The following is a 17,330-nucleotide window of genomic DNA, read 5'->3' on the forward strand; positions in this document are numbered from 1 at the left end:
AAAGAGCAAAACAAGATTTGTATGTATGACTAATAAGGGATAGCTCATGTTGTGCATGTGTCCAATAACTTTATTACCTAAAAATTGGAGCCATAAAAATATGTATGATAGAGTTAGATCGAGTTCATCCCTCAAATGATACTAAAGTTATTTTTATGTTACAAGTAATAAAGTTAGCAAGCACAATATCTTGAATGCATATAAACCGTAAAATTTCAAAACTGTCCCATATGCGAGGCATGTAGATCATAGCTGCGTGGTTACTCTCACTTATAGTACAGGAACAGAAACAGATACAAGAAGTTACAGCTTTACATCTTTTAAGCATGAATGCAATATAATCTTAATCCAACAACAACTTATGAAACTTAACATGTATAAGCACGTTTCTTGGATCAGTAATTCCAGAAAGAAAGGAGCATAAAATGGAGTGTCAACCATGTTTCAACCACTGTTCAATTTCTCTAACGGATATGGTAATCAAAGTTAAGGGCAAAACTTGACACGTGCACCAGACAATGACAGTGACCCATCCGCTGAATACGATCAAACCTGTCTTTGCAGTTTCCCTTTCCTCCTGTATCTATCGTGTTATCATCTCTGCTTCAGAAATAATAGTCCAATTTTTAGTAGGTAAGTATTAGTACTGTCGTTCTCTAATGTATGTATATGGGAATGGGGGGATCATAAGTAAAGACATAAATAATCTTGATTGTTGTCCCTAATGGCGTGTTATCAATCAATAATGACATTTGAGTCTTGACTTTGTATATATATACTACTAATATCCTTTTTTAGCTTTAATTACTTTCCCTTTAGAATTTGATCTAAAGCTGTGGCTGTCGGTTGGTGCGGTTTCTGCCACCACCCATTAATCAACTCCTTTCTCTTTCTCATTTTCATTTGTTTAGATCCTTATCATATTGTTTACTTCTTGTAAAAGGTAAATTCCTTTCTTCACTACCCTTTTCTTTTTTGTACCTTTCCCTTGTCCTGGTATAAAATCTATTCCTTTCTTAATGAATAGGTTTCAGTAACTTAATTATGGGTCTTTATTGTCTTGTTTGGAACCCAATTGACCCAAGAGCATGAATTTTCTGTCTTTTTGGTATTTTGGATTAGGATTCTGAATTCAACCTTAGCGATATTTTGGGGTGCGTTTATATCAAATAGAAGTATGTTTTGACTGACATCTTTGCTTATTTGTCAGCGTGCTGCATTAAATTATCGGTTTTAACTTTTAAGTTTGTCTTGTTGTTGTTGGGTTTGATAGGTGACTGAACGCCTTAGAGTGATATAAAGATTGAAGCTTTACGAGGTTTTATTTTGGGAGAATAAGTTTGTAAACAAAAGAAATGGAGAGATGTGGGGATTTTATGCAATGGCTTCTACCTGATATGTCTATAAAGATCTTAATGTGTTTGGAGGATCCTTCTGATCTTGTTCGGGTTTCTGCTGTTTCTAGTTCTTGGCGCCAATTCGGTAAACTATGACCGCCTTTCCTTTCACTGCCATTGCATTTCATTTCATTTCATTTCTGCTCCCCAATTTGCTGGACTATGTCATAAGCTTGTATATTGATGATATGAGTTCAGCTTAAATGGAGAAGCATGGTCGGTGTGGATTCATATAGCCTGCCTCCAACTTGTTTGGGACTGAGGCGTTGTTGCTATTGTACTGTTTCAGAAGCTTCTTTGTGCTAGTTGTAATTTCATTTGTCTCGGCTGGAATCAAATGGAATAAACTTCAAGGGATTGGTGACTTCGCTTATTATACTTGTTGGGTGCTGGGTTTTATCATTTATGGGTTTTATATTTGTCCATCATATCACACACAAGACCGTGAAATGGTTTCTTGAAATTGGCTGTGGTAATATAAAATGCAGTTCCATCCCCTTCCCTTCCCATTCCATTAGTTCCATTCTAAATAGATAGCCAAGCAGAGGTACTGTTATTTCTATGGATGAGGACTTAATCTTTATACGTAGTTTATTTACAGCCATCTTCATCAACATTTAATGCTTAGTGCCTTATGCTGTTAAAAGAATGGTACGAGTATATTATTATGCAAGAGTTTCTTTGCTGAAACGAAAAAATCAGGGTGTCTATGTCTTTGTCATCCTCTTTGATCTTTTTCCCAAGCCATCTCACTTCAGACTACACAATTTTGTGCAGTGATTGGAAATGGATTGTGTAAGCATCTCTGTTTAAGGAGATTTCCTGAAATATCAAGGGTTGCAAATATGGTTGATGTTAAAAACACGATTACACCAGTGGTATCTCAGCCTGAAAAAACTACCGAGTGGTTATGTCAGGAGTGGGATCACAGAGTTTATGCATTTATGGCACAAGGCCTTTCCAACTGTACGAGGAAAGATTGCTTACTAGATGCAATCCTTGCATCAAGCACTGATAACTATCCTGAAGAAAGCATTCTGAATACATTAGAACCGAGTGACCGGGTTGGCCGCAGGGCTTCATACTGGTCAAGTAGAGGAGAAAGTGATCCTACTGTTCCTGAGACACTAACATATAAATTAATCTCAAAGTTGTGCTTGATTTCAGAATTTCATGTACAACCATTTCAAGGTTGCACCTCAAGTTCTTATTTTCTGTGATGTTATGGATTTGTTCGTTCAGCTTATTTGTTTTTTCTCATTAACTAGAAATATCATGATCTTGTAACAGCGTATTTCCAGTTTGGCTTTCCCATTTATTCAGCAAAAGCTGTGAGATTCAGAGTGGGACATCCTAATGTTAAGATAGATGTAGAAAGTGACGACAGACATGAATCTGCGGCTGCTCAAGGATCTTTGTTGGACAAGATCATATGGACATATACCTCACCAGCATTTCCCATGGCTCAGGTGCGAAACAGTAGCAGTATTTCAGTTTCTTTTATTCTGGATAGTTCTTATCCATGATGAAGCGATCAAATGGATACTATAGGCTGACATCTACTCTTGGGATGATAGCTAGTTCCCAAGTCATAGTACTGGTTTTCCCTAACTAAGCTTATTTCCTGGTCTGTCTTGTGTCGGAACATGTACTTGGCGGAAGTATATTACTCATTTTAACACAGCTGTTAGGTGCTCATCCATGAACTAATCTTCTTCTTTGCTGACGAAAGCAAACAATTTAAACTCGACTTCAGCTGCAGCTCAGTTTTGGTTAAGATTTTTTTCTTTTATGTGTCTTGACTGTGGAACAGCTAAGTTTTCTTTTTATGGTTACAGGAGAACAGCTTGCAGAAGTTTAAGCTGCCAGAACCTGTTCTTTGCATTGGTGGAGTCCTACAAGTAGAGCTCTTAGGCAGAGTTCAAAGACAAGAATTGGATGGTCAATATTATATATGGTCAGTTCCTTCTATTGGTTTCTTGGCCTCAAAATTCAAAACGTCTTTTATTTCCTGCTTTTACTGCAGTCTTAGTCTACCATATAGTTGTCGTATATCTAAATGAGGACATGCATTTTAAAGGGCATGAATATAATCTCACGACTTCAGGATTTCTAAGATAATCTTTGTTGATTCCTTTTTTTATAGTGTGTCGCATGTTCAAGTTGTTGGAAGACCACTCTTGCCAGCATTTGATGTTGAGATACTCGATGAATCCGGAAAGTGGAACCTGAAGTATTACCCAAAAGAAAACTCGTGCCAATCACGTACTAAATTTTCTGTAGGAGAGTCAAGTAGTACTCGGCTTCGTAGTTTTGGTTCAAACTTAAGGGGATGGGAGCAAATGATCCTGGATACACTACTAGGAGCTGGAGCTGTCGTGGTTGATGATGATTCAGATGAGGAGTATGATGTCTAGTTTGGGTGCCCTTTTTTAGGCCTTAAACAGTTGGGAATGACAGATTCTGAGTGTAAAGATCTTACCTTTCTTTGCTGCTCTGTAAATTAATTATTCACCTGAGTGTTGGGTTTGTTAGTTTTCTTGCTTACAACCACAACAGTGCTTGGCCTTGCGCCAACGAGAGATTGTTGTAATCTTTCTTTCTATTATGTGACTGAGTCACAAATTGCCAATTTAAAATCCAAAAGAAAAGGCCGGTAAAAGTGGATACAGCGATAATTGTTCTTCTTGAAGTGTCTAAGGCAGATTTTGGAAGCACCAAAAGATATAAATATTTGTTACTTGCCTTAATGGAGTCTCGATTTCTCTAAACTCTTCTCTGACCTGAAACCTCTGATAAGCTATAGAAGAGGATTTGTATGGAAGTCGAAAGTATATGAGTCTAGAGGCATCTCTGGTTACCTGTTAGACAGTATATCCTCGCTTTGCCCTAGAAAGCAAGCTTTGAGACCCAAAAAGAAATTGTTTTCCGTGCGACACCCAAAAAAAAAAAAGAATTGGTCCATTACGTTAAAGGGCAAGGAAAATCAAAGTTATCACTAAATCAGCATAGATTTCGTTTTGGAAAACCAGAAAACCAGAAACTACTCGAGACATGAGGTTTTGAAATCTTGCATGAAAGGGCATGAATCAAAATAGAATTGATAAGAGTTTTGATTGGCATCAGTTAAGAGTGAAAGAAACAGAAACGCCTCAAAATCTTGCAAGTTTCATGCTCCCCATGAACTTGCCTGACAGGAAACATGCACGACCTCCCTACAAACTTCCTTTAGTCATTCACATCCTCTATTCAGTAACCATTAATACACGGATTTACACACATGAAGGGCCAGAAGGGCAAACGAACTGAAACAGAATAGTAATAGCAGTTAATAATGTTCTCCAGTCCATTTCTATAGATTACACTTGTGGATGGTTTTCGAGGTGTAAACACCCCGAGTGTGTGAAAGTAAAGAAAGTAGACCTAAATACCTAGAGAGGGCAAGTGCTTAATACCACAACAGCCTCAAACTACAAAATAGGGAAGAATCAGAAGAAAACAAAAAACCTAACACAATCAACCTGTACAAAGATATATAGCAGTATCCTTTTCTCATCAAAACCAAAAGGAGCAAAACATGTCAGTCAAGCCTTCCATCCATAATTCATATTGTTGTCAAGATCACTGCTAAAGAAACCATTTTCGCTGAATTCATGTGTCATATCTGGGACCATCTCATCTGATAAATGCAGACTTGGAGGCAAATCAGGAGCTTTTTGACTGAAAGCGCTATTACCAGCCGATGCAGAGGGTTCACAGTTAGAAGCCGATTTAAAACTGTTGCTTCTACTTGGTGTTGGTCCAACACTGCTTCCAGGCCCATGTGTAGCTGTTGCAGCAGCCACAGAACTATTGTTTCCAAATGCAAGCCCTTCCCTAGAAGCACTAGCACCTCCACTCTGCCCAGCAAGGCACTGCTGTTGAACTCCACACCCACCGCAGTTAGTATTCATGTCCTGGAGGAGCTGCTGGATCATTTGTTGCTGTAGGACCTGGCTACCATGCGACGATTGAGATTGATTTTGTGGGAGCAAGCCACTATTCAGTAATCGCTGCTGTTGTTGCTGCAGATTGGTACTTGACAAGCCACTGACAGGTAAGTTCTGCATTGTCCCTGGCAATATACCATTTGGCCCTTGCAAAAGTGAAGATTGAGAGTGGTTCGAATAATTGAAAGAAGGAGAAGCATCTTGTTGGGTTGTATTTGAGTTTGCATTCACTGAATTTTGCCGCATTAGCGAATTTTGAAAGTTTGTGAGCTGAAGAGCAGCTTGTGCAGAGCCACTTAAAGTTCCCCGACCACCCATGTGCTGGTTATTGCTCATTTGGCTATTAAACCCAGGGTGCAATGACATAAGCTTGTTCAACGCACTGCGATCAGTTGGCAGACCCTGAATACCCACCTGCTGCTCTGTTTCCTGTGCATTTTGTGCCTGAAATTTGGCTGCAGTACCATGTCGTGGGAAATTTTTCAAGCCCTCTGCAAAACAAGCAGAGAAGTAATGTCCCAGTTTTTAGCGTTCTCCCAACATGCAAAAGACACTCTAAAATTACAATCTATCATGGTACAGATAATAATGACAAAAGATGAGTATTTTCAGTTTTAGTTCCAAACAAATGTAGAAAACAAATCTGTTACCAATTGGACCAGCTTTATGATCTCTGCAAAAATCCATCAAGTCCTTCATGCTATTCACGACCTCAGCTATCTGAACATCATATGCCAACGAATTCAAGTACTAAAACAATAGAAAGCCAATGCTTTGATTACACATGAAAGAGTGATAAAAATTTATGTCGTGTTTTCTTCCCCAAGAAGTCTATCTTCTCATCCCATATTCATTCAAACATACCTGTAGGCATCTCACATATCTCTTGGAAAATCCCAAATCATTAAGGGACTGCAACTCCAAACTCTTGGCAAGTTGACGTCCAGTTGTGACAACCCTAAGAAAAGTATCAACAACGTGACATGAGATTATATTTCAAACCAATTGCAAGACATAAGAGAAAATACATCTCCCAAACTTAGTGAGAAGTCTATCCCCCAAGGTTAGAAGTGCTTGTACCACTCAGAACACTTGGGAACAAAAAAGAAAGAAACATAACGGAAGCATGTAGTTCCAAATAAAACCTAGTCGGTTCTCTATAACTTTAAAATCAACCAAACTTCTCTTTTAGGTGCATATCTCAGTTATTAGCAGTAAAAGAGAGCGGAGTTGCAAGTACACTTGGGGGGGGGGGGGGGCACATTGGAAGTGGATTTACTATTTAGGATAAGGTACACCTAAGTGAGACTGCTGAATAAACACAGTAACAGACACTACTCTCAGTACAAAGTGGATTCCTACACGCAACTTAGTAGATGGAGAGAAACTGGAGATCAGCTAAAATGGAAGGATTAACAAAATGAATTACACACTGAGAAAGTAGCATGAAATCAGACAAGTAGCCTTTCATGTGGTGGGAAGAAAGGGGGGGGGGGGTAGCTGCACAGACGAATAGCTTTCAACTCACATGTTGCTGTTTGCTTGTAAATCCTGCTGAGAAACCCCATCAGGTCCAGTTTCTGTTAATGTAGTTTGGCATTTCTGAGCAACCTGCAGCAATTGATTCACCTGCAAACAAAAATGCTATGAGGACAAGTTGTAAACACTGAAATTGCTCTTCATTCATTGTCAAGTGAGTCGCCAAGATGAAGTTGAAAGGGAATCGTAAGTGTGTTAGGTTGGTTGGCACAACTGGTGGAGTTAGGGTCAATTGGACTTCTCTTTTATTCCAAAGAGAAAATATCCAGACCCTCCAGCAAAGAGGGTGGCCACCAGCAGCCCAGTTGAATCAAATCACTGGTGACAGAACACAACAGTCGAACAGATTACATGTGTCCTATACATTAGTTGCATGAGCCTTCTATCCAAGAAACAGCACGGAGGTGGTCATATTAACGAAATTGGGGAATCCTCCAAACATTGAGGACTCCAAATAGCCAGTCATATAAATGAGAAAATCAGAACATGTTCTCCGAATAGGATATACTAAAAAACAGAACGAAGATTGAGATCCTTCACTATCTTAATGAGTTAACAATAAAAAAGGACAGCTCGGTGTACCAAGTATCAATATTCACGCAGGGCCCGAGGAAGGGCCACACCCCAAGGGGTGTGATGTAGGCAGCCTAGCCTGATGCATGGATCAGCGGCGGCTGATTCCACGACTCGAACCCATGACCTATAGGTCAGACGGAGTGAACAATACTAAACATAAAAAGAATGACAAACTGTATCTTAAGGATGATCCAAGTTCATGTAACTGAAAAAACCACTGGAGCAAGTGGAACTTTTAATTTAGTTCAATACCTGTGGTGCAACTAATCTCCGAGGAAGAAGCTCTTCATGGCGCCGAGCACAAAATTCCCATGACAATATCTGAAGAGAAGCAGAAAAAGCAAAGCTATAGACGACTTAAATAAATTATGCCCTCACAGCTGATCATTTTTTACGGTACCTTCAAATCAGAGGTAAAAATGATTCGAAGTTGACCCTCTCGAACCACGCGAAGTTGTTCATATACACTTTCCTGAACTGCTTTCGCATATTCCAACATCATTAATCCTGAGGGGAACCTGCATTCACGCGGAAAATCCAAAAACAAGAGTTCATCGATGACACCACTGCTAAATTTGATTTCGTTCAGCCTGGGAAGAACTTCGAAAGTTGCCTCTGTTAAAAAACACCAAGAACAAGAAGCTAGTCAGAAACAAGCAGATCAATTATTTGGTAGTGATCATGATTATGAGATGAAGACCCTAATCATTGCAATGTATGCTGACACAAATTCAGATATCAGATAGACAGGTCTTATGCATCATCTCTCAGATTCTTCCCGCGCAACCTCGTGCTTTGTCCAAGAGTTTTTGGGTGCATTATTTTTCTTTCGTTGACTTTTTCCCATGGAGGGATGAAAGTGGGGGAGGTCTGGCAATAGTGAATTGTTAACACATCAACTATCCCCTCATCTCCTTATATTTCCTGCAGAGTGCTAAAACTGCTCAGATGAAAACTTCTACTTTGAATATGAAAACCCTGAATGACGTCTTTTCAAAATGCCAGTCTTCTACAGTTCTACCTCCAGTTCTAGCTAAGTAAATAATAACTATCTTGTTCTCGCAAACTTTTATGAAGCAGATGCTTATGCCAAGCATGTTTAGACTCGGCTGTTGATGCAAAAATGATCAGAAAAGAAAATATCTCCAGGGACTTTAACCAGAGCAATTACAGTGAGTGAAGAAAGCTGATAAAGAAAAAATAAAACCACACATGTAATGCAAAGAAAAGATAACTATAAACACAAATAACAATTACATGGAGAAAGGGATTGAGAAAACTGCATAAAAAGAAACATATGAAGTAAGAACCACGTTAATTAAGTCCATTTTAAAACTCTATTTCATATGGAAAGATGCAGTATCAAGTTTCTAAATCAGATAGAATGACTAATTTCATCGTACTAAATATCTAATTTTCTTTTCCTGATCAGTAACATATTCCCCTGTAACGCTTCTATGAATTATATATCACTTTTCCGTCTATATTTGTTGCCTCTTCGAAAATAGCACATGCATGCTGAGTCAGATGTCTTAGCGCCTTTGAGGCTGCATAATTATCAGTTTTGGCATATTCTGACGACTGAGTGCACAAAGAAAGCAGGAGTTGGAACTGTGGCCACTTGACATACTTCACATTTTGATGTGACACAGGTAACCAAATGTGACCAGAAATGGATATGTCATAGGACGATCCCATGAGCCACGAATCAATCTACAAATAAGATCGTGTATTTCCTATTCTAAAACAAACAATAAGAGCACCCTCTACTGACAACTCTAGCGGTTTTCTAAATCACCAAGTCATTAATGTATAAATGAGCATCTTAAGACCTTGGATACAGGTTTACACTTTTCTTTATCTTCGTCTTTATTTTGTGTGTGTGTGGGGGGGGGGGGGAGTTGAATATGACACTTAAGTCCCAGGTTAGGAACTTATTAATATTCTAATTTGGATAAGCACTTGCATATATTTTACTAGCAACATGCAGGTTCATGCAAGACCATCTATGCTTTTTCTGAATGTCACGTTTACACAGCTCCATCTACTGTGGTCCAAATGTTAATTCCTTCAAGAAATCTACCCTTCTTGGAAGAGATAAGTTGAACCTTGAATCAATATGTCCTTTCCCAACAGTTCCTTGGATCCAAGAAAGACTGCACCAACTTTCACTATGGCCCAATGAGGTGAAACTAGACAATATAGTGTATTTATGCAGATAGAGTGTCTGATACAAGTTGAAATTTGACCTTCCACGCATACAAAATAATATTCACCAACCCTACCCATAATTACTCCAGTCTTTCAAGTAGACGTTATAGAGTTCAACGCAAAGGCAATTGCATCTCCTATTGTAAAAAATAGTTTAACTCTATGTACCAAGCTGCGCTATAAGTTAAGTTGATACTACACGAGTAATAGAATTGCAATATCTAGAACCTGACATAACCTAAAACCACTTATAGTAATGTGTCAGCTGCAAATCAATGACTACTATTTGACAACTTCCACTTACCAAATCCTCTGCCTGATTTTGAGCCACAAATATCACAATGCCATGCATCCTGGTGCCAAAAAAAAAAAGGAAAAGAGTCAAAAAAATTAGAATATGTTGCTTATGGAATTATTTTAAGGAGATGATGAATTAAAGTTATGTAAGACCACAGAGCCATAATATATCAAGCAAGCAGGAGAATATCACAAGAAGAAAATAGACAACACCAAGCATATGCTCATACAATACTCTCTCTGAACTAAGCATTCAGCATAGCGCATGAGGTTGAACAAAACGAGCACTAACTGATAGCAGTGGTCGTAGAACTATTTCTAACTTTAGGCCTTAGAAAGAAGAAACTAATTCAAATAGAAAATCCATGATAATAAATATTACCATGGTTGATTGTGGAAACACGCCAAGTGAATGATGCCCAACATTCTCGTATAATGACAAGCACCATCTCTTCTTTGCCCGCGGGGAATAATACTCAGCCACAAACTTTCTCCAATAGGCAATAGAGTTATCCTATTAGACATAGTAAATCAAATAGAAATGAGACACATGAACTTGTTCTATATGGGTCATTCATCACAACTAGAAATAATGTCACTCACAGGAGGTCGTTGCCTCTGATGATACAAGTATTGCATTAACCGTCTAGAGCACAAGACCCCATCAGATGGGCGCTTCATGGCTGATACAGGCTGCATGCTTTGTTGTTGAAGTTGTTGCCTTAGCTGCAGCTGCTGCTGTTGCTGCAGTAGCTGGGCTCTCTGCATCGGTGGCAGATACTGCAACAACTGATGCTGTTGTTGCTGCTGTTGCCTCAGCCTCTGCTGCTGAATCAAGGCTTGTAACTGAGGATTGGAGTTCTGCATGTGCAAAGGATCTTGTCTTTGCAGCAACTGTTGCAGAACTTGCTGCTGTAGAATATCTTCCTGCTTGATGTCCAGCCGCGGTTTCTTTTGCATATGCGACAAAGCAACAGGATCCTGGATGAATGATCCTGGAACCCTAAGGCCTTGACCATTAGGCAGCTGAACCTGACCCACTCTAGATGTGGGCAAAGATGTAGCACTAGAAGCGCCCTGACGCTGCTGATTATGTTGAGGTTGTTGGGAGTTTGGGTCTTGGTTAGAGCTTTGCTGAGCCATGGAGGATCCATCCATGACTGATGAACCAGACACACTTATGTTATTAGAAGAAAATGACAAAGGTGATGCAGGCAACCGCATGTAGGATTCATTATTAATGCTGGCACTTCTCTGAAGATTGGGACCCCCTGAAAGTCCTGAATTGGCATCCGTAACCAATGAACTTGCCCCAACACTAGGACCTGAGCTTGCTACGCTATTCAGAACTGTATTACTAACATCCCCAGATAGAGGACCCAAACTTGACCGTGGATTTCCAGGTAGTGAATTCGATGAATTCCCAAAAGATGAAGTCAAGTGAGAATTTCCGACAACTTGAGACTGTCCATCTCCTTGGAAAAAGATACCAGAACTTGAAGAAGAATGTGCCATCCCTCCAGCCACCCGAGAAGGCGCCATTGGAGGCACAATCCCCTGGTGGCTGGAATCCAAGTACCTCTCCAGTGCTTACCCTTTTTTTTTCAGGTTCTACAGTGCAGAACTAAGTTCAGAACTTCTTATGTAACCTTCAAAATTTCATCAAAACAATCTAGAAACATCAAATTATCCGAATAAATTACTATCTTCACCAACAAAATGCAGCACCAGATCGTTTTGGCCTGTATAGTAACAACATTTTGGCATACTCATCATTAGAAGAAGAAAAAAGTCAACAAGAATTACATATTAAGAACCCAAGTAATTTTTGCATCCATAAAAACCCTAATCTTACAAACAGCTAAAAGAAAAAAGAAAAAAAACAGAACTTTTCCTAGCTTAAACCCAGATAATATTAACTTAAAAACTCCAGAATATAGAAAAAGGTTAATTACAAGTAAGATCAAACAAACTCCCAAAATTAGACATTTTTTGCATGCACCCAGTACCCAAAATTTGGTACAATAGTGAAAAAATTACTCGAATCTTAAGCAAATTCTAAAGAAAACCATCTCTATAACACTAATTCATCTTCTGATTAGCTTTAGTTTCACCCCACTTGTAAGTTATATCAAAAGATCAAGAAACAAACAGACAAAATTCGACAAAATCCATATTGGCAGCTCATTGTATTAAGATAACAGCAATTACAACCAAAAAGTTTAAAGCTACATAATTCTTTCAGGAAAAAATAAAAAACGGAAACAGGTAGAAAAAAACTACACTGGAAAAGAAGAGCTACAAACCTTGCAAGAGCTAAAACTAGATAGAGAGAGAGAGATTTTAGGGACTAATTAATCGGAGGAAACTTCGATCGCGATTTTTATACCTAGCGGGAAACTGACCGGCTAGACCTGTTGGTTAACCCTACAAAACCGGTTGTAGCCGGTTACCTTATGGACACGTTGCAATTGTAATAAGATCACGTAGGCGGTGCTTAGATCATGCGGTGGCGAAACGAGGTCGTTGCATTGACAGGACACGTGGTAATCTTCTGTTGGTTGATCTTGAAACGGAGAACTTAACAGGGTAGGTCTCGTTAAGGTAGTGATTCGCTACGGGTCATATAAGTTGGAGGTGGAACCATGCCACCATCTATCATTTCTTTGTTATCATTCCTTTTGTTCATACTACTTATAATTATAATTTGCCCATAAACAATATTTTTCATATTAACAAATATTAATATTTAGTATTTATAAATATTTATTCAATTTATCAATTTGTAAAAGTGAATTACTGATGAAGTGTTGAGAAACTTATTTGAAAAGTTTTTCAGTGAAATTCATGAACCCCAGTATAACTAAATCTTTTTTAATATTGTCTCTTTCAACTTTAATCAGAAAATTGTTTGGAAGTAATAACTAGTCAAATATTTTTCGAATCTCTGGTGCATAAGGAGAAACCAAAAGAAAAGGACATTAAGAATTCAGTGAAAGAATTCAATGGATATCAATAGATCAGATTTTTTAGTTGTTTTTGGTTTCTATCGGCATTTTACACCAAACAATGCTAATACCTTATGGCTATATATATATATATATATATATATATATATATATATATATATATATATATTATAGCACCTGGCCAAGGATTCTATTTATCTTTTTTATCCTTTTTTTAGATTTTTTCTCTCATTTTAATAACTCATTTACTATCTAGGAAAGTGAACTAAAGAAACACAAATGAGATTTACAGAGAGATTTTAGTTTTGAAATATATAAAAATGTATTACTACTCAATTATAAGAGGACTTCAATTATGAAATATAAAAAGGAGTAATTAACTAATTAACTTGTAACTGAAAAGCACACTGATTATATAGGTGGTCTTTTTGCCCAGATTCAGATCAAACTAAATCAGTTTGTTTAAGATTATTTGAACTTTGAAGAGCTTATGCCAATTATAATGAAGCGAATGATGATGCATGCTTCAAGGGCAATGCTTTTCAAGAAGTATGACAAAGAAGTATAGAGGGAGAAATCTGATAATCCTAATATTTAAAGTACAACATTCTTACTAATTTTCCTTTCTTTGTTGCTTATTCCCTTTTAAATGATGTTTGGAGATAATCTTTTCTACTTTGCCTACATTGGTCACGATCTTAAGTTTCAAGAAAAGGATAGCTCGGCAAGTATATTTTTATACCGTAAAAAGGTTATTAGATATATGAGTTGTGAATTTTTTAGAAATCGTGGCATAATTTTATATGTCAAATGGTTGGAGGCCTCATCTTTTTGTGATATTTCTTTGAAGATTATATTTAAGTGTTTGTTTATACAAAAAGTGGCTTTGTTTATTGGAATATAAATTGTGTGTTTGCGTTTTGCTATCAATTATTTGATTGTTTGATCTTTTTTATTATTATTTATTTATTGTGCAATTAGATAAGGTAATAAAAAGTTGTAACTGTTACTAATAACTTTTTACGATCAATCAATTAGAACTTCTGACTTCTCGTACATAGTGCATAGTATCATCAAATTAAATGTATAATAAATAAAATTAAAAAAGAACACCAGGGGAAAAAAAAGAGTGACAAGGTTCTGGTCTTTGGTTTTTCAAGCAATCTAGATAGCCTATGCACCCTTTAACCGGTACCCTTCAAAGCTTAAATTTGGCTCAGTTTAGTGATATTTCTTTTGAGAGCAATACTTGGACATAATGTGGAAGGGGGTGTATCTTCTTTTAAAAAACGGGTAATCTTTTATGTTGAAAAAATTAATTTTTTTAGTAACAAATAGTTGTAATTTATCTATGTCTGATCTGAGGATTTTAAGAATATTATTGTCCGGACGGTAAAGCAATTGAAAATCAATAGGAACATATCTATTATATTCTCTCACTTTCTTTTTATAAAGTTATGCTCACAAGCTCCGTTCGTGTTATGTGCGAGATTATTTTTTGTTACAACTTATAACTTGCATGTATGTATGATATCTGGATTTACAAAAGTATTATGTGTATGCATCGGGTCAATGGGTTCCTCCCAATGTGTCAAATGCGAGAATGTTTTTATTTTTGAATGAAATTATATTGTACATCTTAGTATTTCTCCTGAAAAATCAGAAAAAATGTATCATCAAATTGAGTCTATGTCGTTATATGATGTGTTTGACAATTTTATTTTTGCTCTTTCTATGTAAGATTGTTATTATTTGTGGTTTTTAATTTTCCTAAAATGAATAGGTATGTTTAATGATTAAGAAATAAAATGGTCTAAATAGAGCAGAGTGAGAATTATAACTTCTTCCCCTCCTCCTCCTCCGCATCTTCCTCTTTCTGCTTCTTCTCCTTTTCTGTCTTCTTCTTTGTCTTTTTTTTTCCTTTCATTTTTTAGAAATAATGTGTTTATGTGTGTTCTTGCCTTGATTGTTTGGTATAGATCATATTTTATATTCTTTGTATTAATATAGTAAAAATATAAAATAATAGAAATACAAAGAGTTGAACTTTGATTAAATATTATAAAAGTGATATTTTCTCAATTTTCATTAAGTGTTTTAAAAGTTATATTTTCTTTGTTTTTCCTTTAATATCTTATTTTGAAAATTCAATAATATTCCAAATACAAAAGTAGAGAAAACGAATGAAAATGAAGAGTAATGCAAAGAAATAGAAATACAAAAACTAAACCTTGTGTTAAATTTTTATTTATTTATTACTCTTTTATATCATAAAATAGTACTGTAATACATAGAAGAACTATTTGTTATGTTGGATTATAAATTACGATATATATTACATATCTTTTGCAGAACTTTTGTTTAATATTAATGTTATCGTTTCGTGGCATAATGTAGGATATCATTAAATATGACAAATAGCACAATAAAGTACTAATGTCAATAGTTAATGTTTACTCAAGTACATTGCCTTAATTAATTATTTAATTTTATTTTCATCTATAAAAGAAGATTTAGTCTCTCAATTTAAACCTTCAAATTAGCCCGATAAAGTTCTTGCAAAGGAGCAGAGTATATGCTTTCATGTATATAAAAAATAGAGAAAGCGAGTCATGAGTGAGTCTTGAAAATTATAGAAACAAGCAATCAACCTTGAAAATATAATTAGATCACAACTATGATTTATGGTTGAAGAAGATAAAATTGAATAAAGGTAAAGATTTTTGTAATTGTCAAAATTTTAACAATAAATTTTCATTCATATTTTATCTTTTTAAGACCGCGCTAGCAAATTAACTAGTTGATGATGAATAGTGAAAACGGGAAAGTATATGTATAAGCACATATAATACACTAATTGCCTCGGTATAAATATCCGTTGCGAGTAAGTTTTTACTAATTTTTCTCATAAAAGACAAGTTTGAGAATTGGATACAAATAGATGATTGTGTCTTATTATTAATCCCATCTGATTCTAATACGTTTATCCCATATCCTTCTAGGTTCTTTTTCAAATGTTATCCTTTTCTCAATAAATATGTCAATACATTTTATAAAGCGGTAACATAAATATTTTGTACGTGAAAGTAATTTTACTCATTCCAATAAAAACAATTAATATGAGTACACATACAAAAAAGATTACTCGTTTCAAAAAATGATTACAAAAAAATTATTCGTTTCAATAAATATTAAAAAAAGACAACGTAAACATATACATTTTCAGGAAAAAAAAAATGCTCTCCTTAAAAACTATCAGACTAAACCATTGTTACAGTTTAGTAGTATAAGTAGGAGTCCATCACGTAGTATATGTGAGTTTAATTTTGGTTGTCTCCCTTCCCCTGTAAGTTGTGGTCCACGTGGCCTTTATTTGGTTTAATAAATTTAATGATAATATTAATATATTAAATCCTATTAGAGATGGGAAGTTACCTAGTGATATTAAAACTACTCAAATTCTTCATGTTGATGAACCTGAAAATAACTGCTCAAAGGAAACTCTCTTTTATAAAGGGTCATCTCTCTCTGCCAATTAAGGAATAACGTTTTCCATAAGACGTTTTCTGTAAGTGAAGGAAAAGAGAGAGAAATCAGTCCTATCAAATACAAGATTAAAGCAATTCCGCACAAGTTCAAGAAAAACTCGTTATAGATTATGGTATGTTTTTCTTGAATAAACAATTGTAGTTATGTGTTATTGTGAAAACCATAAAATTTCATGATCTTGAAATTATTGAAATAACATGGATTAGATTATTTAAATTTATAATCAAGAAACTGAAAATACTAACATCTGGTATCAAGAGCAAGGTTTACAAACTAGTGGTTTTCCATTAAGATTATAAGAAAGTTTTATGTGAGGCACAATCCTTAAATATAAAAGAAGTTATCTTAAGTGTTTGCCACATAGTGAAAGATTATAGTGGGAAGTATTTCCATAGAACCAAAATTATGTTTGCTGAAAACTATTGTAATGATTCGACCTGTCGTTTTGAACATTTACGCTCTTCTCAACTATTTAAAATCTTGAATAGCTTCATATGATGTATTATGACGTGTGTGAATCGTCGGTTTTGATTTTTAGGTGTTTCGGGATTAATTGAAAGAACAATCCTTGTTTAGAAGCTTAAATGAAAAGAGTTGACTGAAATTTGACTTTTATACAAACGACTCCGGAATGGAGTTTTGATGGTTCTAATAGCTCCGTATGGTAATTTCGCACTTAGGAGTGTGTCTGGATATTTATTTTGAAGTCCATAGTTGAATCTGGCTTGAAATGATGAAAGTAAGAAATTGAAGGTTTGGAAGTTTGATCGGAAGTTGACTTTTATGATATCGAGTCCGAATTG

At 36.0% G+C, this 17,330-nt stretch overlaps 2 protein-coding genes across 5 annotated transcripts; one reads left to right on the top strand and one right to left on the bottom strand.

Annotated features, from left to right (window-relative positions):
* The first annotated feature begins 308 nt into the window (after nucleotides 1-308).
* Nucleotides 309-4,075, top strand: LOC107797321 (F-box protein At4g00755). 4 transcript variants are annotated; one of them, XM_016620204.2, is made up of 7 exons: nucleotides 670-943; nucleotides 1,123-1,175; nucleotides 1,274-1,482; nucleotides 2,175-2,588; nucleotides 2,688-2,866; nucleotides 3,236-3,354; nucleotides 3,544-4,075. In XM_016620204.2, exons 3-7 carry the CDS (start codon nucleotides 1,356-1,358, stop codon nucleotides 3,812-3,814), a joined length of 1,110 nt encoding a protein of 369 aa, XP_016475690.1. In that variant the 5' UTR covers nucleotides 670-943; nucleotides 1,123-1,175; nucleotides 1,274-1,355; the 3' UTR covers nucleotides 3,815-4,075. The 4 variants fall into 4 exon arrangements, with proteins under 4 accessions (XP_016475703.1, XP_016475690.1, XP_016475683.1 ...); XM_016620217.2 differs by lacking the exons at nucleotides 670-943; nucleotides 1,123-1,175 and adding an exon at nucleotides 309-633; XM_016620197.2 differs by lacking the exon at nucleotides 1,123-1,175.
* Nucleotides 4,076-4,692: 617 nt separating this feature from the next.
* On the bottom strand, nucleotides 4,693-12,447 carry LOC107797288 (putative transcriptional regulator SLK2). The gene is made up of 10 exons (XM_075251983.1): nucleotides 12,316-12,447; nucleotides 10,613-11,751; nucleotides 10,392-10,523; nucleotides 10,017-10,065; nucleotides 7,902-8,116; nucleotides 7,754-7,822; nucleotides 6,915-7,015; nucleotides 6,251-6,344; nucleotides 6,037-6,106; nucleotides 4,693-5,877 (listed from the first exon to the last, which is right to left on the bottom strand). Exons 2-10 carry the CDS (start codon nucleotides 11,549-11,551, stop codon nucleotides 4,982-4,984), a joined length of 2,565 nt encoding a protein of 854 aa, XP_075108084.1. The 5' UTR covers nucleotides 11,552-11,751; nucleotides 12,316-12,447; the 3' UTR covers nucleotides 4,693-4,981.
* Between the last annotated feature and the right edge of the window lie 4,883 nt (nucleotides 12,448-17,330).

The sequence above is a fragment of the Nicotiana tabacum genome, chromosome 4, assembly GCF_000715075.1.
Source record: "Nicotiana tabacum cultivar K326 chromosome 4, ASM71507v2, whole genome shotgun sequence".
In the NCBI taxonomy this organism is placed as follows: domain Eukaryota; kingdom Viridiplantae; phylum Streptophyta; class Magnoliopsida; order Solanales; family Solanaceae; genus Nicotiana; species Nicotiana tabacum.